The sequence below is a fragment of the Mesoplodon mirus genome (genome assembly GCF_964341445.2).
Source record: "Mesoplodon mirus genome assembly, chromosome: 18".
In the NCBI taxonomy this organism is placed as follows: domain Eukaryota; kingdom Metazoa; phylum Chordata; class Mammalia; order Artiodactyla; family Ziphiidae; genus Mesoplodon; species Mesoplodon mirus.
In genome coordinates, this window is record NC_138994.1 from 53067644 (window position 1) to 53089238 (window position 21595).

The following is a 21595-nucleotide window of genomic DNA, read 5'->3' on the forward strand; positions in this document are numbered from 1 at the left end:
CCATCTGCCAATGCAGGGGACATGGGTTTGATCCTTGGTCCGGGAAGATCCCACATGCTGCGAAGCAACTGAGCCCGTGCACAACAGCTGAGCCTGCACTCTAGAGCCCCAAAGCCACAACTACTGAAGCTGGCGCGCCTAGAGCCCGTCCTCCGAAACAAGAGAAGCCACCATAATGAGAAGCCCACACACCAGAACAAAGAGTAGCCCCCGCTCGCCGCAACTAGAGAAAGCCTGTGCACAGCAACGAAGACCCAACGCAGCCAAAATTAAATAAATAATTAAATAAATAAGATTAAAAAATAAAATAAATGTGGTATTGGTGCAGGGACAGACTATTAGTGAAACAGAAATAGAATAAAGATCTCAATTTGTAGGTTTTTAAAGCAGGACAAAAGCATTAATTAATTAATTAATTCAATGGGGGGAAAAGATGGATTCTTAAACAAATGACAGAGGCCCAACTGGCCAACCATCTGGAAGGGAATAAAAATGGAACCCCATCTTATACCACATTCCAGATAGACCAAAGCCTTAAGTGAAAAGCAAACAAACAAAAACTAAAATTTTCATTAGTTAGTTTCTAGGGCTTCCCTGGTGGTGCAGTGGTTTAGAGTCCGCCTGCCGATGCAGGGGACACGGGTTTGTGCCCCTGTCCGGGAAGATCCCACATGCCGCGGAGCGGCTGGGCCCGTGAGCCATGGCCGCTGAGCCTGTGCGTCCGCCTGTGCTCTGCAACGGGAGAGGCCACAACAGTGAGAGGCCCGCATACCGTGCAAAAAAAAAAAAAAAGTTAGTTTCTATATACCTAGAAATTAGTGGTTGGGTAGCCATCATCATCAGTTCTGGAAAACTGGAAGGTATTACAAATAAATGTAGTTGACTATACATATATTTTTTAAAATGTAAAGCAATTCATAATAAAGTCAAGAGACAATGAAAAAAAAGTTGATGGAGAACTTTTTTATGACTGATCAAATTGATAACTGCCTAAACCCACTGATCAATATTAATGTCACTTAAAAGGGGGACAGCTAGACATTATGTATCTCTTGATGTGATGCAAAAGGAAGTACACAGTAACCCTCATGAAAATTCCTTGCAAAAATTAAAAATTGAATCTAAATATAATCATGCCTCTGGATCTCATTACCAGTTTATGTAGGAAATATGAAGTAAAAAAGAGAATACATTAAATGACACCATGAGGACGCAATCAGCCAAATACAGATTTTGAGAATTCCTACAGAACAAATGATCCAATCCAAATGGGGGGGAAAAAAGTGTAGGGGAGAGGGCCCTATTATAGACTAATTAACTTAAAAGACAATTAACCAAAGCAATGTCTGGACCTTGTTTGGGCCCCAATCCAAATAAGCCAACTTAAAGAAGACATTTCTGAGATAAAAGGAGAAATTCAGGCATGGACTGAGTATGAGGTAATATTTAAATTTTATTATCAATTTTGTTAAATATTATGATGGACTTATGATTATATTAAAGTAAAAAAGTCCTTATCTATATTTAGGAGTGAAATGATGCTATACTAGAATTTGCTTTAAAATATCCCAGACAGGAGGCAGAGGCAAGGCGCCGAAGGAAAGATGGAAGACTACCAGGCTACCAAGGAGACTGCTTTTGTTGTTGGTGAAGTGAGCAACATTGTAAAAGAGGCCATAGAAAGAGCCATTGGTGGCAATGCCTATCAGCACAGCAAAGTGAATCAGTGGACCACAAACGTAGTGGAGCAAACCCTAAGCCAACTCACCAAGATGGGGAAACCATTTAAATACATTGTGACCCGTGTAATCATGCAGAAGAACAGAGCGGGATTATACACGGCAAGTTCCTGCTTCTGGGACAGCTCTACTGATGGGAGCTGCACTGTGCGATGGGAGAACAAGACCATGTACTACATTATCAGCGCCTTTGGGCTGTCCATTTGACTACCTCGTCCAGCCTGTGATTTTCTCCTTTTGTCCCAACGTTTCTCTACCATCTTCTAACCACCAGCCATCTAGTCAGTGATCACCTGTCTCACTCTCTTTAAGTGTGTTTTTGTGGCACTCTCAAAATGTAGAGAAAAAAAACAAATAACCACACTATTCCGTGACCTGCACATCCTAAGTCAGAGGAATCATCACTGAAGGTAGTCAGGAGCCTGTCCTGACACTTGTCTTAACTTTGAATGTTTCTTTTCAAAGGTGCTAAAAAGCCGAAATCTGCTAAGTGTGAAACTTTCTCTACTCTCTGAAATGATTCAAATACACTAATTTTCCATACTTTGTACTTTTGTTAGAATAATACATTATTCCAATTTAAAAAATATATATATATCCCAGATATTGTTTCCCCCAAGAGTGTGTGTGTATGTATATGTGTGTGTGTATGTAGCCCGGGGAATAGATAAGAAAAAATTAGCAAAATACTGATAACTGTTGAAGCTGGGTGATGAGTACTTGGAATTTCATTGTACTAATTCTTCCTACTTTTGTATATGTTTGAAAATTTCCATGAAAAAAAGTTTTTAAAAGATAGGAAAAAAGAGAATTTGTACAGGAGCATTAAATAATCATGTTTCAAGATATTTGAGAACTTAAGCCAATAGTCATATTGCTATCTGTAGAAATCTAGCTCAATAAATGTTTACTTTCTATGTGTCATTTTTAAGTGCCCTTAAAAAAAACCACAGTTTAGCATGGGAAACACAGGCAAATAAAAATTACAACAGAATATGATAAGACGTAATAATAGATTTATAAAGTATAGCAGAAATACTAAGGGACGGAGTGATTCACTCTACAGGAGAAGGAGACTAGGGCAAAGAAGTCTTCTTAGAGGAGGTGGTAGAGACTGGATTCTGAAGGAAGAATACAACTTTACCAGGAAGACAAGCGGAGGGGAAAATATTTTCAGCAGAGAGAACATGTGCAAAGACACGGACAAATGGTAAAAATAAGAAGTGTTTGGAGAATTACAGATCGGCCAGATGGACTCCAGTAAGAAGAGTTTGAAAATTATCAAAAGTTCTAAATACTAGTGTTACAAAGATTTAGAGAGGGTCATTCATTTGAAGATTGAAGGAGAACTCAGATTAAACATGAATGCTTCCTGTGAGGTAAAGACATCAAATTGTTAACTGTGGTGATTCCTGAGTGGAAGGATTAAGGACATTTCTGTTTCTCGGTATTTGCCAGGTTTTAAAAAATGATTGTGTATTTATAAAATAATTTTCCCATTCTTTTAGTATCTATATATAAAATACCCAATTCTTTGGAATTAAACTTATTTATCTCTAAGGATTCAGAGAACTTCAAATTTTTAAAGTATTTTATATGTAAAAAAAATTTAAATCCATTTACTTAAAAGCACTTATTTTAATTTGAAGGATCTAATAAATGATGGGAAAGCACTTAGCATGTAACTGATCTGAATTCCTTGCATATAATCTGAAGGAAACTCATGATAAAAATATTAAACACATTAATGCTTATGAACCTTTTATCCAGTAAGTATTGCTTCAATTTTGTTTGCTGATTAGTTTTGCCATTCAAGAAACTCAGAACATTTTTCAATTAAACAAAAATAAAACCTAAGATTTGTGATAGGTTACATTAATCCCCATTTCTTTTAAAACATGTTATTTATTACTGCAAATTAGAAAGGTGGTTTCACTGGGTAGATAAAAGTTACCATACTTAAGACTTTTGAGAGGCTCTCCCGACCTATCTTCTTTGAAATCAAATGTGATATTTTTGTGTGAATATTTTCAGTTCCACAAAGAAAGATCCTGTAAGACATTCCAGTCGTCAATTCTCACTTAAAAACTACCAACCATGTTTGTTGATACTAAGTGAAATACTGAAAGAAAATTAATTGAAATGATAAAACTAAAAAATGAAAACATTTATACTTTTGGAAATACTGCCACTTTTCATGCACATATAAAATTCACAGGGAATCAACTAGGCGCCAATAAAAAAAATTTTTTTAATTCATAGGGAATTTAACATTTATAGTTATGTTGTCATTTTGCTGAAAATTTTAATGTAAATGAAATATGAGAAAAGTCATAAAAGGACCTTATGTGAGTCAAGTGAGGCTTACTTTTACTTTGTTGGTGCCTCAACCTACAGGAACAACTCTTGGTTCATTTCGAGATTAAAGCAAACTTCAAAGAGAACTATTCATCATGAAACAAGTAATATTCACTCTGGTTCCAGCTCTATTTATTTTCAGATTACTGTTTCTCATCTGTACAACCAGTAAGTGCCAAGTGCAGAAAATACAGCAGTTAAGATTTTTCAAAGTTTCTGTAGAGAGGATACCTGGGTTTGGTAGCTGCCAACTGACCCCAAACTGCTTTACATGCATGTCACTTGAAATGTAAATATTAGCCCTAGTAGCAACTCAAAGCACTACAGATTCATCACCCTACTGTTCCTTTATTATTTGTCATACTAAATAATCTTATGTATTTTCCCTTATCAAAGTAATATAAACCGCATTAAGAAAGTAAAATATAGGGAATTCCCTGGCAGTCCACTGGTTAGGACTCTGTGCTTCCACTGCAGGGGGCACGGGTTCATCCCTGGTCAGGGAACTAAGATCCTGCATACGCGTGGTACAGTCCCCACCAAAAAAGTAAAATAGAAAAACCATTCTATCATGTTAATATAGCCACTACTAGCATTAATTACTTCAATTCACTTTAAGTGTGATTGGTCTTTTTTTATTTTATTCAACACATCATAAGCATTTTCTATATTAATACTGTCTTTGTAGCCATCATTTAAATGGTTGAATAAGATTTTATTAAGTGGCTTGGCCATAATTACTTAATTATATCTCTATCTTAGATGGCTATGTATTTTAAACCATTATAAACTATGCTATAATTACCATACTTAGCATCTTGTTTTTCCTATATTTGGATTTCCTTAGAATAAATTCTCAAACACTTAACATTCCCAAAGTACAATATATACTTCCAGAGGGAAGAGATATGGGGACATATGTATATGTATAACTGATTCACTTTGTTATAAAGCAGAAACTAACACACCACTGTAAAGCAATTATACTCCAATAAAGATGTTAAATATATATATATATATACACACACTTCCAAATTGCTTTGCAAAAAGCATTAACAATATATGAGAGTGCCACTGCACCTTCACCAATGTGTATCAGTTTTATGCCCATATTTTACTAGGCTCTGTAGAACATACAGGCTTGGTTCATACAGTGAAATAAGATTGTACCTAAGACACTAATCAGCACTAACTCTGAACCACTAGGTGGAGCTAAAAATACAAATACACAGTCCTACCCCAGTATCCTTGGGGGAAGGGTTCCAGGACCGTTCCTCAGATACCAAAATCTGAGGATGCTCAAGTCCCTTATCTAAAATAGTGTAGTGTTTGCATAAAAGCCACACAGATACTTTCATACTTTAAATCACCTCTAGATTACTTACAATACTCTATACAGTGTAAATGCTCTGTAACTAGTTGCTGGGGGCATGCAGCAAATGGCAGTTTTGCTTTTTGGGACTTTCTGGAATTTTCTTTCCCCCGAATACTTTCAATCAGAGGTTAGTTGAATCCATGGATGCAGAACCCACAGGTATGAGAGGGCTGACTGAAAATAGTACTAATATTTCTCTCACAACACTATAGGGAGTTTTCATTTTAGTGATAATTTTATGAAGCATAAGAGACAGAACTTTAGGTTGAATTTTAATAAGCAAGTTGGAATCAGACAGATTTATGAAATCTGTACATGGGACAAACTAGATTTTTCTCAAAATTTATATGTGTTTATATCTTTCCCATCTTGAATGAGAAACATAAGTGAGATAATTTTTAGAGGCAAGTACCTCTTGAAGAAGCCAGTAATGAGAGCTATGCCAGAAAAAGAGTAACATCTTATTTAGGTGGGTTTTTTAAGAATGTATTTTTTAATTTAATAAGGCATTCTATTTTTATCACAAGAACTGCAGGAAACAGAGGAAAATCTATGGAGCAATGGTCTAGAAACCATGACAACTTTTATTAAGTTAGCCAAGTACTAACATACAAAGGATCAATGGAGCTAAGACTATATCACCTGTTGGGAACTCATGGCTCAGGAATTCTGGAACATAGCTCTGAATTCTAGATACAATTATATTCTACTACTTCTCATGGCAAAACTTTCCTCTTTATCTTTCAAAATCTAAAAATCTTCTGTCCATCAGTCTTTCCCCAAAATACACACACACGCACGTGCGCGCGCACACACACACAGCTATAATACTTTAAAGGATGGAAAGGAAATGAATCTGGGGATTTTAGTTCTACTCTCTAATATATCTGACAAAGAATAAGTGAAAAAAAAGAGAGAAAGAAAGAAAAAAAGATACATCTAGAAGTAACATTTTCAGCTTGTGTAGAACTGGCTTTACCTTCTGTCCCCTAGTACTCTTCCACCAATCTGTATAGTTCCAGGCCCAGGATAGAAGAGTAAAGTATATATTCCAGATCCTTTGCCCCTGCCTCTCTCAGGCAATTACTAAAGTTCTTTTTCTTCACTATCCAAGTTTTTCTCCAATCTCTTTAGGTAGAGCTAGGTACACAAAAAAAGTGAGGAACATGGAGCCAGAGCTACTCTCTCACAATTCAACTGTCTTCACATAACACCATATCCTTCCTCTAGCAATTACTACTTAACTATATTCCTCTGATGTTTAGAATTCATTAATTATAAGGTTCATTACTGAAACAATAATTTTAAAGAAAAACACTACCAAAACTAGAATTAAGGAAATACAGTATGGTGAAAACAATCTAACGCCACCTCTCTTAATATGAAAATGTATTTATAAAATGTTTCTGATGAAGGCAAATACTAGCACAATTAACTTCCTTCTATTATCTATACCTTTTGTTCTAAGAGTGCCCTGCGGAGGGAGACCCTCTGTTCAAGTTCCCGAAGCTCTCGATCATGTTGTGCCTCAGCTTGCATCTTGATTTTGCTCTGATATGCATTTAACAGCTCCAGTTCCTGCTGCAGCTGCATTTTTAAAACCTGGCACTCTGCTTCCTGTGCTTCATCCAAACGCAGCTGAAAGAGAGGAAAAAACCCAGATATATCCTACTGTGAGCTATTTATCCATGACCTATGGAAAGGAGGTGTGAGAAAAGACAGACAACTCTTTTGTAGGATACACAATTGTTCTCTCTTGTATCTTGGAGTAAACATCTCTGAAAAAGGAAGGCACAGTAACCAGTGATGGTAATATGAAGATAAAAGCTATCATAATCTATTAGGAGAATGCCTGAATAATCATATTTTTCTTAAGAAAAATCTAGAATCTGATTAGGTGATGTAAGACTCTCAATCTCTTCTCTGCAATGGAAATAACTACAGAACAGGGACCAGCAAACTATAGCCTCCAGACCAAATGTGGACAGCTGCTTGTTTTAATTAATTAATTTGATAGTCCACTAGTTAAGAATGGCTTTTACATTTTAAATGGCTATATAAGTACCCATATAATTATCCTCAATTTTGTATCACGGACTACAAAACCTAAAATATTTACTATCTGGCCCTTTTAGAAAAAGTTTGCAAAACTCATATAGAAAATATTTTGTATTTGCCTTCACTAAAATGTGACCATTTGGATCCCCAATACAGTACTACTTAGTGCTCACTGCTTAACAAAGCTGCTGCTCTAATCCTCCTATACCGTTGGGATATGTGCTGAACACCTGAGAGGCACTGGCAGAGCGCCTATTTAGAACCTCATGACTAAATGTATCAATGAGAATTCTATATAAATCATGCCTACCTCCAAGCAATGCAGAGAACAGGAAAAATATTGATAACCACCACTATTTCTCAAGCTGTAGGAGAGCTATCACTTCCAACCAGTATTTTAATTGCTGGGATTTCATTCAGGTGGTGGGATGAAAGGGGCACTGAATTTGTTTTGCTTAAATAAAACGAACTCACAGCTTGGGTGGACAGCATTTCATTAATGCTGTGGTCATACTGTTCAGCCAAGATGGCTAACTTCCGGGTCTGCTCCTCCTTGAGCCGTTTCAGAACAGCTTTGTGCTCACTCTTTGGTGTAGTCTCCAGTAGGTGATTTCTTAATGCTTTGTACTGTCTGGTTTGGATTTTGCAGGTGTCCTGAAACTGCTTTTTTATTTGGAGTTCTTTAGACTGGGAAGGAAAAAAAAGATGTATATAATTTTTAACATATGGCATTTGTTATACTTTATGCTTATATGAAAATAAAGGCTACTAGGAGACAAGGAGATGAAAAACAAAAAGGTCAGACCATAAGGTTGCAGGTACAGTACTTTTCTACTTGGTTATTAGGTCAAACCATTACATTCTATGTATTTTTGTAACAAAATCTCTAATTTAAAACATTAGAATATCAAGAACCTTACTTTCTTCATAGGACTTCAGGTAATACTGATTATTTTACTAGTACATTTAGTTACAAGTAAATTTTTTTTATAGAGTTTTTTGATGTGGACCATTTTTAAAGTCTTTATTGAATTTGTTACAATACTGCTTCCGTTTTATGTTTTGGTATTTTGGCCGTTAGGCATGTGGGATCTTAGCTCCCAACCAGGGTCTGAACCTGCATCCCCTGCATTGGAAGGTTAAGTCTTAACCACTGGACCGCCAGAAGTCCCAGTGGCACCACTTTTAAATACTGTCCTTGGTTAACAAAATTCTTCCAAGTTAGCCAGGAATGGGACAATGACATTTAGACATTCTCTTCTACCTCTGTATAACAGCCTCTATTCTTTTAAAAGTTTTTAAAATATTGTGCCAAGAAAACTGTAATCATTCCACATCACTAGCCTAATGAGGGGGAAAAAAAAGCTCCTTGAAAAATGTTTTTTCTATAAGAAGAGTAATACTTGTACCAAGAATAAACTATATCCCTCAATGTTTGACTCAAGTGAAAGCAAGATGAATGTAAGTTACAGTTGTTTCTACTCATTTAACAATGACAAAACATCATCTGGATGCCAGATGAAGAAACAACAGAGCAGGCATATATCCAACCCATTCCATAGACATAGTACCCCAAACCCCCCACCCCAAATCCTAGTCAAATTACGTAAGTGCTAAAACTGAAGTCCCCCTATCTCCCTTTAAAGTCCTGGAAAAAGTTGGAAGAGGCAACCATTACTTAGGTAAATAAAAATGGGATAACTTGGCATTAAAATCAAGTCAGTTTTGTTCAAATTGAGTAAGTAGATAGAAATACATAACTAAGAGGAACATGATGGTTTTCTTCCCTAGTAAAGTAACAGAACAATCTCCTTTATGGAAAATCTTGAGCTCATCTGTCATCAGAAGGAGACATTCTATTCTAAATCTGACTATAATTGTGAAACATTATTTTTTGCCTCACTTTTTGTATAGTATCTGTGAAGATTACACTAGTATTTACAAGCTTTCAAACTGAAAAGGCAACAACAAAAAACAGGAATGGCTAAACATCAAACAACTCTATGCCAAGCCCTACAGAAATGCAGTCATATCAAATTTATGGTATGACGATAGAAAACTAACAAGCTTTCAGTTTGGTTTACTTCTGGGTGCTGCTGACTTTAAAACAGTCATTAATTTCACAGACATGTTATTTAACTAATCTTTTGGTGGGAAATTGTCTATTCTATAGCCGAAAGAGTATATACCTCTCCCCTACAAAGACAAAATAAATTTGAAAAATCATTATGAATTCCAATTTCCTAAGCAATGACTAATGAAGATTATGTGAGTAGTCAACATAAGCTACTCTGTAAATGATGTTAATTAGCTGTTCGGAAAACAAAGTGAAATTTTACTCAGGTTCACAAGGAAAGGGTAAAAACATCTTAACTTTGCTTCTATACTTTTGTTCAAGACAGCTTGCTTGAATGGAGTTGAGTGGGAATCAAGAGATACCATTGGGTGTGGTGTAGCTTCTAGATTTAGACACACATTACCCCTGTGAATGAATTTCACTTCACTCCAGGACAGTTATTCAGATAAGGAGGTAGGGTTTTAAAAGAAAATACTGTGGGACCTGGGCCTTACTGGATGTAAACAAAAGTTTAAAATGCGAAATCATGTACAGATTAATTGAGATACTACTATTGATGAGAGCCTATATTGTGAGTGGTTTTTGTTTTTATTAAGATTCATATGATTACACTTTTTCAAATATTTATTACAAGTTATAAAATTAAAATATTTCTTTGAATTGTTAACTCTGGTTAAATTTGGTGGCAGGGGCTGGACAAGGTGGCCAGAGGGACAAGGAGAGATGGAAACTTTTACCTTTGTAATACTTTGGTGTCTTTTGAATTTCATACCATGTGAATGAATTCCTCTGTACAAAGCAAATATAAGATTTAAAGTTCTTTGGTTTTATATATATCACCAACACTTGTCTTTCCTTATTTGTCTGGGGGAGGGCATATAACAACTTGCTCCACTCTGATATGCTAATTAAAAAATACATATCCCAACTACCATGCCATGGTCTCACCTACACTACCAAACACATAAAGAAAATAAGCAGAATGGGAGTAACACTGTGGTGATTCCACTATTCCTCTTAAGGTAAGCACACACAATGAAGGGAGAGGGGGTAAAAAGGCATTTTTTTTTCATTCACTGGCTTCTGTACTGACTAGGAACTTACTGTCTTTTTTTGGATACAAATCACACTAAGAGCAAATAAGATTCCAAAACTGTATTACTTGGAACAATAAAGAGAAGCCAACAGGTTAGTTAGCATGTTGACATGTAGACTGTAATGTCAGCATTGGACATTTGGGTACATTAAAATAAGAATTTTGATTCTTATTTATGGCACTCCCCACAGTTAAAATTTTTTTGGTACTCTACTGAGAAATACATGAGCAAAAGTCTGTAGCTACAGACACTCCATGTTAAAACTAATTAAACATGCTTAAAATGAAAAGAAAAAGGCTTATTCAATTTCTTCAAGACAGACTTCTGTCTTAGACTTTTACTGCTTATATGGATGCCTTTTACTCCTATTCCCCTTTGTCAAGAAGCTTAGGCTAAAGGTACCTTCAGACTCTTAGGCTGTTGTCGAACCTCCATGACATGCTTTCGCCTTAGTTCTCGTTCTCTTCGCTTATTATATTCCAGCTGGTTAGTGAGCTCAGTTTGATGCTGCAATCTGATCAACTCACAGCGCATCTTCTGAATTGTGTTGAGGTGGCGGAACTCCAGTTCTTGCATGGACTCATGCTGTCGCAGCAGCATGGCGTGCTCTAAGTCCTTCTGAGTCTGTCTTTTATTTAACTCCTAATCCATAACACAAAAGACAAAGGTATAATTTATTGCTGTACAATGCTAGGAAAAAAATTCCTAAGAAATAGATTAATCAGGAAGTAGATGTAATCCTCAGATTCAATAATGACTGCATAGTAAATATTAGATTTTATGACCTTTACTGCAGTAAATGGGCAATTAGTAGCACCAATTTCCTTATTCTATTTATTTACTATTCATTAATACTATTTTATGCAATAAGCTTAAGACGTAGCAAATCTATCTCAGTAGGCTTAATGTCCTTCCTTCTTTCTTTTCTTTCTTTCTTGTTTCCCAATTTTATATTTGAAGAGAACTCCTAAGCCATTCTTTGAATTATCAGAGTATCCTATTCAATTCTATTACAGGCAGTATACCCAGCACAGTATAGTGGGTAAGAACATGGATCTGGCTCTGCTACCTATGAGCCCTAAGTCCTTGGGTTAATCGTTTAAACTCTCTGTGCTTCAGTTTCATCACTTTTCAAATGAAGATAATAATACAGCTATTTCACAGATTTAATGTGAGGATGAAGTGAGTTCATAAATGGAAAGTTCTCAGAACAATACCTTGCACATGCTGCTCAATAAATGTTCTAATTCTTTTTTTTTTTTTTTTTAGATTAAGAAGAACAAGTGTAAAACACACACACACACACAGAGAAGTCAAACCTACCCCCTTTGCCCCTGCAAACCCTTTCTCCAGAGGCCAACAGTTTGGTGCAAATGCTTCCCAACCTTCCCCATGCTTATCGTGAAACATCTATTACACAAAAACATACAGTTTTAAAAACTGAATGACATACGTTATAGGCATATAATGTGCTTTCTTCACCTAACAATATAATGGATATATATCCAGATCAGATCAGTATATACAGATCTTTTTTTAAGTTTCATAGTAAGCTTCTGCTTTGCAATACCATAATTTTCCATTTTTTGCTTGATAAAGAAATTTTCATTAAATGTTTATGCATGATGCATCATATAATCATGTTATTATTTCTTTAGGATAGAGTTCTAGAAGTGGATTTGACAGATAAAAGCATATCTATCAATATATCAGTATCAATTTATATTCTTACCAACACTGCACATTTCCCAATGCCACTACTAGGATTCAATGTTGCTAGTCTTTTAAATTGTTCTTATTTAATTGATGCAACTGTTTTAATTTGAATTTCTTTAATTATTAGTGAATTTGAACAATTATGCTATACTTGACGTTTATTTTAAGCCACTCTTGTAAATAAATTAATCTGTGCTCACAGGTATCCCTGATAGTGAGAATATGTTTTCACTGACATAAGAGTTTCTACATTTGCCCAATTAATAATTACATGATTATAAAAAATGTGTTAAATGATAACACATACTTCATGGCACCCATTTCAGTTCAAAAGGTATAAAGTATCCAATAATTTTATGGTATTTAAAAATGAATACCCCTCTCATTCACAGATTTAATATGTATTTAATAAATATTTATTGAATACCTACTATGGGCCAAATACTAGGGGGATATAAAGACCGGAACAAAACCAGTGACTTTATAAAATTTCCATTCTAGGCAGGATGAGAAACTTCCCCCCAAAAAGTGTGTATGTGTAAGAGAGAGAAGTGCAGAGAAGAACACTTAAAGAAGAAGAAGGATTTGGACATTAGGGAAGGCACTTCTGAGGAGGTGGTATCTGAGGAGAGACATGAAGGGAGGAAACAAGCCATGTAGATAATCTAGGGAAGAAGAACTCAGGCTGAGGGAGGTACAAGTGCAAAGACCCTGAGTCTGGGAAGTGACAAACATACTTTCAGGAAATATTCTCGTTTCAAACGTACCTCCCTGACAAGGTCCTGTTCTAAGTTATGGCGCCCAAGTAACATTCTTCTCTTGAAGCGACGGCATTCCAGCTCTAGGTATTGTCTCTGACGCCGTAGAAGATTAGCCTCTTCTTCTGCTTGGAAATGCTGTATATTCTCTTTCTGTTTTGAAAGCCACTCCTGTTTTTCTTTTTTGGGGGTGCTCTGATTTTCATTCAGCTCCTGGCAACATAAAAAACAACTCAGTTCAAAATACATAAAAATTAATTGCATGAATATATCATCTGGTATTTGGTGCATTTAAATAAAAGTACTTAATCTGTGTCCTTTCTAATGCTCAAGGCAGGGCAATGACCTTAAGGAGGTAGGTAACATTTTCCTTTTCTTGAGTTAACTGGTGAAGTAGGACAGGAAAAGAGAAATGTATGCTAGAAAACATGCATACCTTTTAGCTTTACACAGCTACATTTATGATGGTTCCTAGCTTTAAAAGCACACAATATTGGTAAATGAAGTAAAACACATCATTCTTTAAATGCTTCCCAAGAAGAGACATAAGGCAGTGCTTTCAGGTAAAAATCATTTATATGAATATTAGGGCAAAAATACATCTAATGTGTCACTTCTTGGTTTCTGACATTCTAAGTATTAAGTTTTTGGCAAAATTATGGATAGACTCAGTATAAAAGAATTAGAAATTAAATGGAAAATCAACAAAACCATGGGAGAATAGAAACCCTTTTTATGAATCGTATTTAACTAAACAAACCAAAACCAGTGCTTTTCTATAGCATTTAAAATATCACCTTCCACAGTCCTGTGGACACAGGAGGTGGGGGAAGGGGAGGGTAGGAAGAATTGGGAGATTAGGATTGACATATATACACTACCATGCGTAAAATAGACAGCTAGTGGGAACATGCTATAAAGCACAGGAAACTCAGCTCGGTGCTCTGTGAAAACCTAGATGGGGGAGATGGGGGTGCGGGGGTGGGAGGGAGGTCCAAGAGGGAGGGGATGTAGGTATACATATAATTGATTCACTTCATTGTACAGCAGAAACTAACACAACATTGTAAAGCAATTATACTCCAATAAAAAAAATAAAAGTGAAAATAAAATATTACCTTACATGTGGTATATATATACAATGGAATACTACTCAGCCATAAAAAAGAATGAAATAATGCCTTCTGCAGCAACATGGATGGACCCAGAGATTATCATACTAAGCAAAGTAAGTCAAAAAGAGCAAGACAAATACTATATGATATCACTTATATATGGAATCTAAAATATGACACAAATGAACATATCTACGAACAGAAACAGACCCACAGGTATAGAGAACAGACTTGCTGGTGGCGGTGGGGAGGGAAGGACTGGGAGTTTGGGATTAGCAGATGCAAACTATTACATATAGGATGGACAAACAACAAGGTCCTACTGCATAGCACAGGGAACCATATTCAATATCCTGTGATAAACCATAATGGAAAAGAATATGAAAAAGAATATACATATGTAGAACTGAGTCACTTTGCTGTACAGCAGAAATTAATACAGCATTGTAAATCAACTATACTTCAAAAAATATATATGTATTATCTTACAAACTGTCTAAATGAAAATGCATTTATATTGGGCCAGATGAGAACACTGACAATGCACTGAATGAGGCAAACTCTAGGATGATAATTAATACTAATATATCTTCAACCTAAAAAGTAACAATGTTGCACAGTATATAAATAAGCCATCTTTCCTAGGTATAAGATAATTTTTCAAAGACTACTAACCTTATGGTCCTTCCTCTGGTTTTCAAGAAAGAGATCAGTTCTTTATAACTTTAGTTCATAAGATATACAAACACATTAAAAAAATTTTAGTAGTTCTAAACTTAAGGGTATATGTGTACACACACTATGGGAAGAGAAAGGGCACATAAATAATCAATCACCTGGGTATATTTTTCAAAATCTTTTACCAGGGAACTTCTCCACTAACGATTCTAGTATATCCCTTCCTCTATGCTAAAAATGATTGTTTTAAATGAACTCACACACATAAATACACACTAATTTGGCTTCTAAAAGAAAATGAATTTATTAGCTGGACTACCTGATATATGCCTAAAGCATTACCTAAAGCAATGCACCCATAAAACTAAAATCTCATTTCACTGGGAAATGGATCTGTAAAACCTCATTTTGTTGGATATTTATTTACAGTTGGGGACCTATTTACAGTCTTTTCAAACCCAATGTGCCAATATAGAGTTTGGCTTTTGTATTACAGTCACGGGAATATATTACAGGTTATACCCTTTAGAGTTAGAAAATTCTTTTCAATGAAGCTCAGTTGGCAGGGTATATACAGCAAGCTTTTGTGCCAACAATATGTCCATAATAACACTTAAATAAGTGACTATAAATTCCTACACAAACAAAAGCATTATTAGCAAAGAGATTACTATTATTTTATTAAGGTCAATTAATTTATCAGCGCCCTAATAATTAATTACATGGACTAAAAATTTCAGTCAATCAGTCTGTAAAAGGGGGTCTAAACTGGGACATATCATTTCTCTCTCCTGACTACTATCCTGAATAGTTACACCCTTTCAGAAACTGCCTTGGAACAATCAAGGTGTTCTTCAAAGTCAGACTACATCTGCTTTTAAAAGAAGTTCAAAAATGCAGCACATGGAGAGCAAATAAATATGAAATCGTGGAATCATAAATAAATAATCAGTATATTTTGCTATTAAAGAAAATGTGATGAGCAAGTATGTCTCATCCTTACTCTATGAACAAATTATTGTAATCTTCTGAGCCAAAAGTAAGAAGGTATGGTTTAATTTTTTTTTGTTTTTGTTTTTTTTTTGGCTGCGTGGGTCTTCGTTGTTGCACGCAGGCTTTCTCTAGTTGCGGCAAGCAGGGGCTACTCTTCGCTGCGGTACGCAGGTTTCTCATTGCGCTGGCTTCTCCTTGCAGAGCATGGGCTCTAGGCGCGTGGGCTTCAGTAGTTGCAGTGCACAGGCTCAGTAGTTGTGGCTCGCGGGCTCTAGAGCGCAGGCTCAGTAGTTGTGGCACACGGGCTTAGCTGCTCCACGGCATGTGGGATCTTCCCGGAGCAAGGCTCAAACCTGTGTCCCCTGCACTGGCAGGCGTATTCTTAACCATGAGCCACCAGGGAAGCCTGGTACGGTCTACTTTTAGAAAAAGAAATGTGTGGCTTCCTTTCATAGCTCAAGTATATTTTTTGGGGGGCTCCCTTCCTCCCCAAAGTAGTGGGGGCTGGGGCAGGAAAGGGATGTGGCAGGTGACAATGAGGGCCTGGCCTCCCCCTCCCTCCCAGCTGCCCCCGCCCTGCCAGTGCCCCACCTCCGCATTGTGGCTCCCCTGTAACCTCCTTTAATCTCATCTGTCTCAAGGGGAGCTCTGTTTGTCCGTGTTATTTATTGCTATCCCTGCCTGGTCTCTTGTCCCCACACCTGGCCCCAGGGCCTGTACGGAGGGACATGAAATAAATGTCCTGAAGCCCAATACCCGTCTAGATCCTGATGATTTTGGACCCGTCCTTGGGGAGCCTGCCACCCGCCTCCTTGCCCTTTCCTGGGTCCTCAGGGATTCTAGCCCTGAGCCCAGGCCAGCCGCCCTTAAGTTGTTTCCACATCGATCACAGCTCAAGTATTTTATTTCTAGTGAGTCAGTTATTTAGTAAGTGCATACGAAAACTATTATAAATAAAATAATTTATATTTTTAGATGATTCTTTTTAGATCCTACTCAATTGAAGATCTCTGTTGAAGAGTAACTGTTGAAGAGTAACTGATTAAAGTTTGCCTTCATTCAAACTGGTAAACATTTAGTGGCCACAAACAACAAAAGAAGAATTTATCCTAATGGTTCTATGAGTCAATCAACATCAATAGATAAAATCAATAAGTAGACAACTGGCGTGAAAATTTTTATAAAATAGATACCTCCTTAAGCTGTTCTTTTCGAAGTTTATATTCTCTTTTCTGGGACTCCAAAAAGCTGTTTAATTCTTTCTTCTGTTGGGCCTGAATATGTTGCTGAAATTTTTTCTCTTCATTGGCCATCACTTTAGCCTATGGGAAATTTAAAAAATGGATCAAATTAGTTAAGTAGATTCAAAGCAACAGTTTAATTTACACCACTAAGGATATTTTTCCCCTTAAGAACATAAAATCAGTATAAGCATTACCAATACCAATTACTCAGCATCTTATTATTTGAATTTCAGAGAACCAGTAAAATGGAACTCATCCTTAATATGTTGATCTTTTACAGAATCAAAATGTTTTCACCTTTTTAAAAATTTAACAATATGTCCTCCCCCAAGAAAATAAAACAAATATATATCTATCCACAAATATAATTAAGTCATGACCTTTTATCTAGATTGATTTGTACATTAAATAATATAATATATTCCTCTTCAAATTAAACGCTGCCTTTTTTTTTTTTTGCGGTACGCGGGCCTCTCACTGTTGTGGCCTCTCCTGCTGCGAAGCACAGGCTCCGGACATGTAGGCTCAGCGGCCATGGCTCACGGGCCTAGCCGCTCCGCTGCATATGGGATCTTCCCAGACCGGGGCACAAACCCGTGTCCCCTGCATCGGCAGGCGGACTCTCAACCACTGCGCCACCAGGGAAGCCCCAAAACCCTGACCTTTAACTTATATGTTAAGTAATATGAAAATGTTAAATATTAGATACATATCATACTGTTTTATTTCTGATTATATAGGTAATGCATATTCATTGTAGATCATTTAGGAAGTACAGGAAAACACAAAAAAACTTGTATGATTTTACCACCCAGAGATAACAAATATAAACATTTTGGTGCATACCCTTCCTATTTACTTCTATGCATACATACATTTTAAATAAATCTGTAATCATATTGCACAACCTGTTTCATGATTTGCCTTTCTAAATATGTATCTACCTCTTCCCGAGTTATTAAAAATACTATCCAGGGCCTCCCTGGTGGCGCAGTGGTTGAGAGTCCGCCTGCCGATGCAGGGGATACGGGTTCGTGCCCCGGTCTGGGAGGATCCCATATGCCGCGGAGCGGCTGGGCCCGTGAGCCATGGCCGCTGGGCCTGCGCATCCGGAGCCTGTGCTCCGCAACGGGAGAGGCCACAACAGTGAGAGGCCCGCATACCGCAAAAAGAAAAAAAAAAAAAAAAAAAAAAATAAAAATAAAAATAAAAATACTATCCAATGTCCAACAGGATTCTAAAAATCTATACATTCTTTCATCAAATTATTTCAAAAGCAAATAATTATTTACTCTGTAAATTATTTTGCCAAATTCTCTATTATGAGAGAGTAGTTCTTCTATTTTGGGGGGAAAGGCTGAACAGGGTAACTATAATAAATAATGCCTCAATGTGGACAAGCCAGACACATTTCTAGATATTGTGTGAATTTACAGAGAAGCTTACATTTTACCTGACAAATGTGACTATCAAAATAAAATTTAACTGATGGTACATCAAAAACATTAGAAGAAAAGGTCTCACATAACAAGAATCCTAAAAAAATATACTTAAATCATATAGTAAAATGACACTTATTTGTAAAAAAACAAATGGGCTGGGACTTCCCTGGTTGGCCACTGGTTAAGAATCGGCCCTCCAATGCAGGGGACGCGGGTTCAATCCCTGGTTGGGGAACTAAGATCCCGCATGCTGCAAGGCAACTAAGCCCACGCGCCTCCACTAGAGAGCCTGCGTATGGCAAACTACAGAGCCCATGGGCTCTGGAGCCCACATGCCACAACTACAGAGCCCACTCACTCTGGAGCCCATGCGCCACAACTAGACAGAAGCTTGTGAGCCGCAACGAAGACCCCGGGCACCACAATGAAAGATCCCGCATGCTGCAACGAAGATCCCACATGTCGCAACCAAGACCCAACACAGCCAAAAATGAAAAAAATACCGAAAAACAAATGGGCTGACTTCCCTAGTGGCTCAGTGGTTAAGAACCCGCCTGCCAATGCAGGGGACACGGGTTCGAGCCCTGGTCTGGGAAGATCCCACATGCCACAGAGCAACGAAGCCTGTGTGCCACAACCACTGAGCCTGTGTGCCACAACTACTGAAACCCGCACGCCTAGTGCCCATGCACTGCAACAAGAGAAGCCCTGAACTGCAACAAAGAGTAGCCCCCGCTCGCTGCAATTAGAGAAAGCCTGCATGCAGCAACGAAGACCCAATGCAGCCATAAATAAATAAATAAATATTAAAAAAAACAACCCACAAATGGGCTAAATCTTAACCTGAACCTCTTTTATTATCTCTAACATTCTCTGTAATCTTCAATTATTCTCTGATATTAAAATTCTGCTATAAATTTAAGATAGGTCTCCAAAAATCACAAAGAGAATCATGAATGATTTTTCGAGACCTAAATCACCTATTCATAGGTGATTAACAATCTCCTCAGATAATCAGGGTACCTAGGGCCTAGAATGGTTGCATGATTTACCCACTGTGATACTATAAAACGATCAGTGTCAGGAAATAATCCCACATCTGTTGCTTCCCAGACTCAGTACTTGATATTATACAAGTTATATAAATGTTTTTTCTTTTCCCCAACTGATTTGCTTGGTTCTGGGGAAGATATATCCTAACATCAAAATGCCATCTTGGTTAATTCTGAGATGGCTACAATCTAGAGTAAATAAATTAATAATACTGAATCAGCCACCTCTTTTTCCATAGCGGCCTGATGTTTCTTGATAAGTTTCTCCATTTCTGCAGCAAAATTGTTACGTTGTGTTTCAAGATCTTTGTCTAATCTGAGGCGATGTTCATCCATCTCAGCCTTTAACTTATTTTCCAGAGTCATCAGCTGCTTTTGATGTTGCCGCCTCATTCTCTTATAGCCAGACATTTGTTCTCTAAGCTCAGAGTCCTGCTCATGTTCTTGCATTTGCCTTGTAACCTAGACACACAAACAATGGAGAGAAAAGAATAAAATTAAAGAAAACATTTTTATTTCAGAAGCATTTTAGACCACTCTACTATTTAGCCAAGTAGACAATCACTGTAAGAGATTCCAGTGAGCAGTTTCCAATTAAATTTCCAGGCGGTCTCCTAAAGAAATAGACACGTTGGTTCTAAAATTTATATTGGAATGTAAAGGACCTACAATAGCCAAAACAATCTTGAGGGAAAAAAAAGTTGGAAGACACACATTTCAGTAATCCAAACAATGTGGAATTGGTGGAAGAACAGGCTGGACAGATCAAAGGAACAGAATAAAATCTAGAAATAGACCCAAATATATTTAGTCAATTGATTTTCCACCAAAAAGTCAAGTTAATTCAAAGAGGAAAAAATGTGTTATCATCAAATTCTGCGTACGCAACTGGTTCTCTGTATATAAAAGCAAAAACAAAAGTCTTGACTTCTGTATCACTCTATATACAAAAATTAATTTGAGAATCATTTGACATAAACACGAAATCCAGAATCATAAAGTAGAACAAAAACCAAAATATCTTCATGACCATAGCGCAGGCAAATATTTCTTGGGCAGGACACAAAAAGCACTGACTATAAAGACAAAAATGTATAAGCTGAATTTTTTAATTGAGGTGAAATTCACATAATATAAAATTAATCATTTTAAAGTGAACAACCCAGCAGCATTTAGTATATTCACGACGTTAGGCAACAACCACCTCTATCTACTTAAGAGACAGTTTTACCACCTAAGAAAACCCTGTACCTGTTATGCAGCTGCTCCCCATTCTCCCCTTTTGGTAACCACCAATCTGTTTTCTGTCTCTATGGATTTATCTACTCTGGATATTTCATATAAATAGAGTCATATAATATGTGACCTTTTGTGTCTGGCTTCTTTAATTTAGCATGTTTTCAAGGTTCATGCATGTTGTATAGCATGTATCAGTATTTCATTCCTTTTTATAGCTAAATAATATTCCATTGTTTGCATATACCGTAATTTGTTTATCCATTCATCCACTGGTGAATATTAATATCTGTGTTGTTTCCACTTTTTGGGTATTGTGAATAGTGCTGCTGTGAACATGTGTGTAGTGTACTTGTTTGAGTAACTGTTTTCAATTCTTTTGGGTATATACCTAGTAGTAGAACAGCTGGGTCATGTGGTAAATCTATGTTTAACTTTTTGAGGCATCATCAACTGTTTTCCACAGCAGCTGAACCATTTTACATTCCTACCAGCAACATACAGGAGTTCCAATTTCTCTGCACTCTCTCCAACACTTGTTATTTTGTTTTTTTCCTTTTCTTTTTCTTTTCCTTTTGTTATTTTTTTAAATTTTTATTTATTTATTTATTTTTTCTTGTGGTACGCAGGCCTCTCACTGTTGTGGCCCCTCCCATT

General features: G+C 36.7%; 1 protein-coding gene and 1 pseudogene across 2 annotated transcripts in view; one reads left to right on the forward strand and one right to left on the reverse strand.

Annotated features, from left to right (window-relative positions):
- Positions 1-21595, reverse strand: part of TAOK1 (TAO kinase 1) — a 155455-nt gene that overhangs the window by 9751 nt on the left and 124109 nt on the right. The window contains exons 14-19 of the mRNA XM_082603520.1: positions 19928-20164; positions 17158-17286; positions 13188-13391; positions 11107-11346; positions 8005-8217; positions 6928-7110 (exon numbers count right to left, since the gene is read on the reverse strand). Coding sequence (XP_082459646.1) covers positions 6928-7110; positions 8005-8217; positions 11107-11346; positions 13188-13391; positions 17158-17286; positions 19928-20164 — 1206 coding nt within the window. The remainder of the gene's footprint in view (positions 1-6927; positions 7111-8004; positions 8218-11106; positions 11347-13187; positions 13392-17157; positions 17287-19927; positions 20165-21595) is intronic.
- LOC309793482 (dynein light chain Tctex-type 1-like) lies at positions 1549-2315 on the forward strand (annotated as a pseudogene). The gene has a single exon. The product of its transcript is annotated as a dynein light chain Tctex-type 1-like (transcript).